Source organism: Mirounga angustirostris, unplaced genomic scaffold (assembly GCF_029215605.1).
Source record: "Mirounga angustirostris isolate CCGP_5_RB_7025 unplaced genomic scaffold, mMirAng1.0.hap1 SCAF_6, whole genome shotgun sequence".
NCBI classification, from domain to species: domain Eukaryota; kingdom Metazoa; phylum Chordata; class Mammalia; order Carnivora; family Phocidae; genus Mirounga; species Mirounga angustirostris.
The window spans coordinates 117,105,492-117,115,117 of NW_026991714.1; the positions used below are offsets into that span (position 1 = coordinate 117,105,492).

The 9,626-nt window shown below is 46.5% G+C and overlaps 1 protein-coding gene across 1 annotated transcript; it reads right to left on the reverse strand.

The window, feature by feature from the left end:
- Positions 1-6,657: 6,657 nt before the first annotated feature.
- On the reverse strand, positions 6,658-8,446 carry LOC123846642 (guanine nucleotide-binding protein G(s) subunit alpha-like). The gene is given in 2 exon segments (XM_045878324.3): positions 6,658-7,880; positions 7,883-8,446. Coding segments are annotated over 2 exon segments (1,140 nt in total). The 5' UTR covers positions 8,181-8,446; the 3' UTR covers positions 6,658-7,038.
- Between the last annotated feature and the right edge of the window lie 1,180 nt (positions 8,447-9,626).

The following is a 9,626-nucleotide window of genomic DNA, read 5'->3' on the forward strand; positions in this document are numbered from 1 at the left end:
TCCCAAGAGCAGAACCCAGAATATGGCACAGCAAAGACTCTTACCGGGAGATCTGCTGACAACCTGGTCTGCCTCTCACCTGTACCTTCTTTGTTAATTGATGTGGAGGGGTAGGGTGACTCTCTGGTCCCCCATGCACCCTGACACTCCCTCTCAAGAGTAGGAGAAGAAATCTCCTATGCTGACCTGTCATACTCGGCACCTCTCCCCTCTCGCCAGGCACGTACCTTGCTGAGACAGGAATGGTTCTGAAAGGTGATGCGAGGGGCCCTGGTGATGGAACTGCTCTGTATCTTGACTGTGGTGGCAGTCACATGAACTGACGGGTGAGAATTTGCGTAGAACTAAACACACACAGAGAAACATATGCAAGCTGGTGGAATCTAATAAGGCTGCTAGTTGTAACAATGTCAGTTTTCTGCTTGTGACACTGTATCACAGTTTTGCAAGACATCCCCATGGAGGAAAGCTGGGGGATGTCTCCATACTATTTCTCACAACTGCCCGTGAACCTACAATTATCTTAAAATAAAAATGAAAAACATACATTGAAAAAAATTAATGCTCACTGTGTGAAGTGTGTTTGATTTAAGGTACTTTAAGAAAGAGGCAGCTGAAGCCCAGGAGGACCCTGCTTCATTGCCTCTGTCCCCGCTCGGATCTCGGAATTCACACTCACCCTCCAGGACCAGGAACTGAGGACTGCGAGCAGCCTCCAGGCAAGGGCTGGGAGGAGCATTTCAACAGGGGGAGCCAGGCGGCTGAGGGGTGAGAATGAATCCAGGGGGAGCCCTCCAGAGAGCTGGGATGTGCACGGGGTTCCCAGCTCACAGCTGGGCAGGCAGGCCTGGCTTCTTGCAGGGGAACAGCCCCATCTGCTCTCAGATCTTCACCATGTGGACTGCCTCTCAGGATGAGACAGAGGGAGATTTAGAGCTGGCATGCAGACATATTCACCTTATTTATAACAACCACAAAATGCTTATCAACAACAAAAAAGTATACCATGAAAAAATATTTTTAATTGATGTTTTTTGTTCTATTATAGACTCCAAACATATTAACATTTTGATTTTCCTATTTTAAGGCAAGCATGATCTTGTTAACCCTGATTTGTGTTTATCAGGACACTATAATTTTAAGAGCATCTCATGGTCAGAGACATTTGGGAGATGCTGACCAAGCCAGCACCACAGGCCTCCACATTCTCTGAGGCCGCCTCCCGGGCCCCCTGAAGTCCCAGGGCACTTCACACCTGCTCTCCTCTGGCAGGCCATGATTGCTGCAGGAGTACTGGGCTGGGCCCATGGATGTGAGCAAACCAAAGTTCTTCTCGCAGCCCAGTCTTGGGAGGGCAGGAGAGATGATTGACTGCAAAATGAGGTGGTGTCTGGTCTAACCTCAAAGATCCTGCAACCCTGCTAATGAAAGTATGTCTGCCCTTGTGGAAGCTGTTGGTACCCGTGTGTGTGTATGTGTGTGTGTATGTGTGTGTGTGTGTGTTTTGTTTTGCTTGGGATTATGACTTTTCTTCCATGTACCATTCATAAAAGGCAGGAATCAGTGAGATCCAATGCCATTTCCCTTCATTAAGAGTTAGCCAGGCTTGATTCCTTTCCTGAGCCTCTGTCCTCTCTCCCTTGCTTAGGGGAAAACATCTCAGACCTTGCGTTCTTCTACTGATTTAAGGTACAAACAGAATGCCAACCAGAGTGGGAATCTTGCCTTGAGTGTATTAATAAAGAATTATCTGCATAAGTGCTATCAATTAAAAACTTAAAATATTTCCCAGAGGTTCTACGTCGTCATATGAGAAGACAGCAATTTAAGACTGCCCTAAGGGGATGCCTGGGTGGCTCAGTAGGTTAAGTGTCTCCTTCGGCTCAGGTCATGATCCCGGGCTCCTGGGATCAAGTCCCACATCAGGCTCCCTGCTCAGTGAGGAGCCTGCTTCTCCCACTCTCTCTGCCTTCCACTCCCCCTGCTTGTGCTCACTCTCCTCTCTCTCTGACAAATAAATAAATAAAATCTTAATAAATAAGTAAATAACTAACTAACTAACTAAATAAATAAATAAATAAATAAATAAAAACTGCCCTAAGGTCAACATCCTAAGCAAAAGCAACCAATCTGAGAAATAGGGAGTAACATGTACTAAAAGCTCACGGCACGTGGTGGACATGGACAGGCCTGCAGCACCCACAGCCAGTGGGTAATTAGAAGGAAAATTGCTTATCGGAACATGATAGGTGGTAGGTTGCCATTTATGTTCATCAAATTTAAACAGTCGGGTTAATAGAGAAATGGGGTTTCCTGTGCCTTGATATTTGCTACAAGCAACTATTTCTGCATAACTTGGATCGTGTTTTCCTTATAGCTACCTGAGCAGTCAATTCACTACCTACTGTGCCTCACTTATTGTAATGGGGAGCGAAAAGTGGGCCCTGAAACTCCACTGTGAAGACTCTGGAACAATAGGACAGGAGACAAATAGTCTTTGTGGCAAAGAAGTTTCTCAGCCTTTGGTAGACATAACACAGGGAAATCTGAAACTCCTTTGGTCCTCTAGGACTTTGAGTTTATGGCTCAAGAGGAACTACTCTGGGAAGTTAAGGATCCCCAATTTGGGAAGATGTCAGAAGACATGAAGTCGCTTTGAGGACATTTTTCTCAGATTAGCAGGACTGGTTAGATTAGAGCACCAAAGAACTCTCTAACCCACCTGCAACTATCCTCCCTTCAAATAACACCAGTGAGGTCATTGCAACAGGGGTCAAATTTTGAAGGTCAAGGCCAGACAGTATACCCTGCCTGAGGCATATTAGTATCAGAAGAGCAAAAAGGGTGGATTCAATCCAGATCCCTGGGGATATCAGAACCCAAAACCAGGTCAAAGGGGCAAAACTGGGGTCCTTAAACATGTAGTCAAGATTTCAAAGCCGCAAGGAGACTGACTAGATTGGAACAGTTCTGGATCAGAGTGAGAAGGTCCTGAATGAAGTCCCTAAAAGCAGCATTGCTTGTATTCATTGTAGGGTACATGGTTGCCAAGGACTGAACTTTTGTGTCCCCCCCGCCAAATTCGTATGTTGAAAAGCTAACCCCCAAGGTGATGATATGAGAAGGTGGGACCTTTGAGAGGGTGGAGCACTCAGGAATGGGATTCATGTGCTCATGGAAGAGACCCCAGAGAGCTCTCTGGTCCCTTCTACCAGGTGATGACACAAGAGGAGTCAGCCATCTGCAACTCAGAAACAGCCCCTCACCGGAACTCGACCATGGTGGCACCCTGATCTTGGACTTCCAGCCTCCAGAGCTGTAAGTGGTAACTTGTGCTGTTTATAAGCCACCCAGTCTGTGGCACTTTGCTAGAGCAGCCGAGACTGACCAAGACGATGGGCAGGTCAGGATGACTTAAAGGCGTCAGTGCAAGCAAGACAAGCCGTGAGAGCTTAGTCTAGGTCCTATGCTTTTTCTCAGAGCTGAGTAGGATCAGATGATCTGAAGTTTGTCTATTTTTTCAATAAGCATTTATATTTGCTATGTGACAGACACTGTGCTGAGCTCTGGATAAACAATAGTAAATAGGCATAAACCTTGACCTGAAGGAACTTATAATTTAGTGGCAGAGATTAAAAATGGAAAGACAATGGCAATATGGTGTTTTAAATTCCACAATAATGGAAAGTTCTGGGTAGAACTGAAGTATCTGAGAAAGGCAGTCTTGGGAGGGAGATAGAAATTTTACAGAGGAGATACTGTGTAAGCTAATAAATGCACAGAGTACCTAAAGGAGATGGTCAGGTAAACCGGTGGGGAGTGCATTTGAAGAAAAGGGTCAGCGTGCACAGTAGAAGCTTCCTTAACCAGCTGCTCCTCAGCTGATGCTCTGGATTCCTGGATGCTCCATCTCCTCCCTTTGCAAACTTGCTGAAGGCATGTGCAGAGCGGGCTGCTCCACCAGCTGCCCTTGCTCCTCCTTCCCCAGCTTGTCTCGTGCTCCTCAGGGGTCGGTTTCATTTTTCCCAAATCTGTTTATGATTGTTATGCTTGTTATCAAAGCAGGTTACTTTAAGTAAATGTTATTAAAATCAATGAAATATGGGTACAGAGAGTGTAGTTTCTGTGAAAATTAAATGGTAACGTTTGAAAAAACTGGCTAAAGTTTGAGCCACCGAAATATAATGCTATTGAATTAGGTGTAGTGGAGCAGCTGTAAATTACTGGAGAAATAAAACAGTGACATTCCATTAGGATCCTCTAAGCAGAATGTTGCAACAGTTTTAAACTTCTTAATCCTTTTAAAGAAATGAACACTGGAACTTGTAGATGATGCAGTATAGACGGGACTTGCGTGAGAAAGACACTATACGGAACTCCTACCAGGGCCCTAACCTAAGAAGAGGCTTTGGCTTTATATCAAAAAATTAGGGAATAAACGTTCATATGTAAGTTTAAAGTGACATAAAATATTTATGACGCCCAAATATTATTTGTGTGATTCTTTGCTTAGTTGGCTTTTTGATTAACAAACCAACCAGAGACCCCAAACCCAATGGATTGGAGAACTCCTAGGCTCCAAGGTCTAGCTCAAAGAGAGAGCATGAAAGAGAAAATCAAGTAGCTCAGAGTAAGTGCAGGATTGAGTTCCTGCACTAGAGAGCTGGGAGGATGCTAGTGGGTGTGTTGGAATTGAGGGAGACCAGAGCTCTGTCGGGGACCACGGGGTGTGGAGCGAGGCTGAGAGCATGCTAGCAGCACGATTTCAGGGTGGGTTTTGAGATGAGGTAGGCACCACAAAATGAAACCCCCGGGCAACCTAGCCCCTATGCACAGATCCCCTTGCCCACACTGTCCTGGGGACTGGTGAATCCAGGACCCTCTATTCTGAGAACAACCATTTCACTTTGTATTTTTTATAGGTCAGCAGCATTGTAGAGTTGTATGTAAATCGCATGGCCACAAACCAGTGTGAGGCTCATGTTCCTAGTTCTGAGGAGGGTCTTGTGCTGATAAGGAGATGGTGAGCAATGCTTTATGTCCTACAGATGCAGAGTGCTTCACAATATCCCAAATGTTTTCTACTCATCATAACACCTTAAAACACTTGTCTTTCCTCCATTGTTCTCATATTCAGTGTGTTGTTCTCATATTAAGTTTGAGAGACATGAGCTATAATAAAGCACATGGGTTTAGTGTCAGCTCTGAGTTCAAGACCTGCTTCTACCACTTGGCAATTTTCTACTCTTGAAACTTACTTAAGCTCACTCACTTCTGTCTCCTCACATCTGAAGCAGGGAGACTGATGCCCACTAGGCAGTGTTAAGGAGCAGTCTTAATTATTACCAAGACGACATTCTATCATTCATCAACCACTCTGTGCCAGCACTCTTCTAAAAACTATATGTTTACTATCCAGGAACTGTTACCACAATATAATAAAGTACTATCCCCATTTTACAGATCTGGAAACCAAGACTTATGCTGTTAAATGACTCAGTCGAGGGCACAAGCCAATAAGTTATAAGAGACAAAAGTCAAAGCAACTGTCTTTAAGAATGTAACCTCTTCACTACATGAGAAAACTGGCTCACATGCATCCAAAATGCCCCTGGTTGTGATTTCCTGTGAAGTCCCCTCCTCTGCGGACATCCCTCCTGTGTGGATGTTCACCCCTGCAGACATTCCCTTTGCTTTCTTTCATCTTGCTCTGTGTACAGGAGGTGACCAGAACCCCAATCCCTTGCCCTCCGAGAAGACAGAAATATCTATGATGGCCCCAAAATGCAGGCAGTGCACAGAAATACTAAGGCAACATAGGATCCAAAGAGAACGCGTGGTTAAAGAACACACTGATGAAGCTTAAAGTCAAGCTCATTGCCTTAGTGATTCTGTGATGTCCATGGCCACAGGCTGAATTTCTCCAGTACCAGGCTTCTGGTAGATTCTATATGGCCATTTGGCTTATGTTTCTCAGAAAGTGTCGAACTCCAAAAAATACGAGCAGAACAACATGAAGGAAATGAGTTTGCTCATGTTCATCCAGCATGCTTCCTCAGTATAAATTGTTAATCTGATTCCCGGGCTAGGCCAGCCTCCTGAAAAGTAATTCTCAGAATAAGGCAAATAGTCCTTGACTGCTCAGTCTCAGGCCCCATTGGTGCACTAGCTCATTTAAACTTCATAATCGCCATGTGAGGTAGACATCACCATCATCCCTACTTTGTAAATGAAAAGGCAGACACTGAGGGCAAATAGTGACTTCCCAGCCAGTACTAGGATGCAAACTTCTATCCCAGGTCCTCTCACTACCCTTATCTATTCCTTCCCCTTCCCCAACCCTACACGACCCTTAGGAGATCACATCATTAAGCTCAGTGGAATAATTGAGTCTTTAAAATACATAATTATTGGGGCACCTGGGTGGCTCAGTTGGTTAAGCAACTACCTTCAGCTCAGGTCATGATCCTGGAGTCCCGGGATGGAGTCCCACATTGGGCTTCCTGCTCCTCAGGGAGTCTGCTTCTCCCTCTGACCCTCTGTTCTCTCATGCTCTCTCTCTCTCTCATTATCTCTCTCTCTCTCTCAAATAAATAAAAATCTTAAAAAAATTTAAATACATAATTATTAATCAATACAGTATAAAATGATATGGGGTTTTTTTCTTTGCTCACATTTAATTTTTATTTTGATTTTTTTAATGCTGCACAAGACAATATTTATTTCATTTATTCCTTTTCTTTTCTTTCATTTCTTTCTTTTATTTCATTATTTCTGTTTGCTGCTGTTATTTTATTTACTGAAAGAGAGAGGGAACTTTTGTGGCCTTTTTTTTTCTCTGTAGGCCGCCTTAAGCTTTCTAAATTTGGAATATTTAAGCAAGCTGAAGGGGAAAGGGGGACTTCGCAAGATCACTTGGGGGGAAAAGGAGAGGTTGCCTTGTTAATCATGCCCTATGGTGGGTGATCAACTGCGTGTACAATTACGCTTCACTCTGAATTGTGCTCAAGACTTTACTTAAATTTGGGTGTCCCCTTCTCAGAGCAGCTCTTACTGACGAAGGTGCATGCGCTGGATGATGTCCCGGCAGTCGTTGAACACGCGGCGGATGTTCTCGGTGTCCACGGCGCAAGTGAAGTGTGGGTAGCAGTAATGCCGCCCGTCCCCACTGGCGGTGCTGATTCTCAGAAATTCGTCGCGGATGAAGTACTTGGCCCGGATCACGCGGGGGTCCTCTCCGGGCTCGGGAGTAGCATCCTCAGGAGTAGTGTAGCGAGCAAATTCTGGAAAGTAGTCCTCAATCTTCGATTTTCCAGCAAGGACTTTCTCAGCGAGCAGGTCTTGCTTGTTGAGGAACAGAATCACAGAGATGGTGCGCAGCCATCTGTTGTTCCAGATGCTCTTGAAGAGGTTCAGAGCCTCCTGCAGGCGGTTGGTCTGGTTGTCCTCCCGAATGACCATGTTGTAGCTGCTCCTGGCCACCACGAAGATAATGGCAGTCACATCATTGAAGCATTGGATCCATTTGCGGCGTTCATCGCGCTGGCCACCCACGTCAAACACGTGGAAGTTGACTTTGTCCACCTGGAACTTGGTCTCAAAGATTCCAGAAGTCAGGACGCGGCAGCGAAGCAGATCCTGATCGCTGGGCACATAGTCAGCCTGCTTGATGACATCAATCTTGTCCAGGAAGTACTGGGCGCCGTCGATCAGCGGGTACTCGTTGGAACGCTCATAGCAGGCACGCACCCCTTCATCCTCCCACAGAGCCTTGGCATGCTCATAGAACTCAGGAGGGAAATCAAAGTCAGGCACGTTCATCACGCTCAGAATGTGGTCCGCTCTGAACTGGTTCTCGGGGTTGGCCAGCTCCACAGGGGCACCAGGTTGCTCATGGCGGCCACGATGGTTTCGATCGCCTCTTTCAGGTTGTTTTTGATGTCCTGCACTTTGGCCGCCTTCTCACTATCTCCCTTAAACCCATTAACACGCAGGATCCTCATCTGCTTCACAATGGTGCTTTTACCAGATTCTCCGGCACCCAGCAGCAGCAGGCGGTGCGTGGCCCGGTAGACTTGCTTGTCCTTCTGCAGCTGCTTCTCGATCTTTTTGTTGGCCTCGCGCTGCGCCTTCTCCTCGTTGCGCTGGTCCTCGGTCTTACTGTTTCCGAGGCAGCCCATGGCGGCGGCGGCGGCGGCGGCGGCGGCGGCGGGGCCGGGCGCGGGCGGCCTCACGCGGGCCGGGCGGGCCGGGGCAGCGCCGGGCGGGCGAGCCGGGCGCGGGCTCGGCTCCTCCGGGAGGAGCGCGCGGGGCGGACTGCGGGCCGCGAGGCGCGCGGGGAAGGGAGGTTGGCGGTCGGACCGAGGGGAGCGCGTAGCTCCCCGCCCCTCGAGCCCAGGCCGAGGGGGCTGATGGCCGCCGCCGGGCCGAGGCGGACCAGAGAAGGAGCTGCGGGAGCTGCTCGATATGGGGGGTTTTAAAAACTCTACTCCCTGGAGTTAGATACTGTTACAGTTTGAATTGCAGCTTTACAGACATATAAATCTATCTAATTATCTGTTTGCCTCTGTAATAATACTTTACGATTCGCTCTTTGAAACAACACAGTCCCAAATGAAACAAAGTTATACAAGCCATAAGAAGTTAAGCATTGCAAAGACTCATGAAATAGCCATGAGCCCTCAACATAAGTCTCTGAACAAAAAATCCCCCACAAACTAAACACCATAGAAACAAAAACATGTCAATGGGCCCAACCTGGCAGTCCCAGTGAGCCTTGGCCTGGCCATTGTCTGAGCAGCTCCCAGACTATAACACACAGTGTTGTACAATTGGTGTTTTTCCACAGTAGAGCCTCACTTCAAGAGTCTAAGAATTCTGAAGTGTAGCTAACTCAGTGCAAATAAAAGAAAAAAAAGAAACAAAGAAAGCTCAAACTAAATTTTATCAGCTGCCAATGGCATGATGTCATGACTTATGTAGTGTTTGGTTCTCAGTGATGTCACTGCAAGTGTGAATTTAATGTAGTGACAATGTCTATCAAGAATGAGTAGAAGAGCCTTGAGGACATTATGCAGTGTGAAATAAGCCAGTCACACAAAAGAATAATACTGTATGATATGAGGTACCTAGAGTAGACAAATGCACAGATACAGAAGGTAGAATGGTGGTCACCAGGGGCTGAAGGGAAGGAGGAATGGGGAGTTGTTGCTTAATAGGTATGCAGTTGAGATCTTGCCATTTGCAACGACGTGAATGGAACTGGAGGGTGTTATGTTGAGGGAAATAAGTCAGTCAGAGAAAGACCTGTATCATATGACCTCACTGATATGAGGAATTCTTAATCTCAGGAAACAAACTGAGGGTTGCTGGAGTGGGGGGTGGGGTGGGAGGGATGGGGTGACTGGGTGATAGACACTGGGGAGGGTATGTGCTCTGGTAAGTGCTGTGAATTGTGCGAGACGGTTGAATCTCAGATCTGTACCTATGAAACAAATAATACAACATATGCAAAAAAAAAAAGAAGAAGAAGAAGAAGAAGAAGAAGAAGATAGCAGGAGGGGAAGAATGAAGCGGGGGAAATCGGAGGGGTAGACGAGCCATGAGAGACGATGGACTCTGAAAAA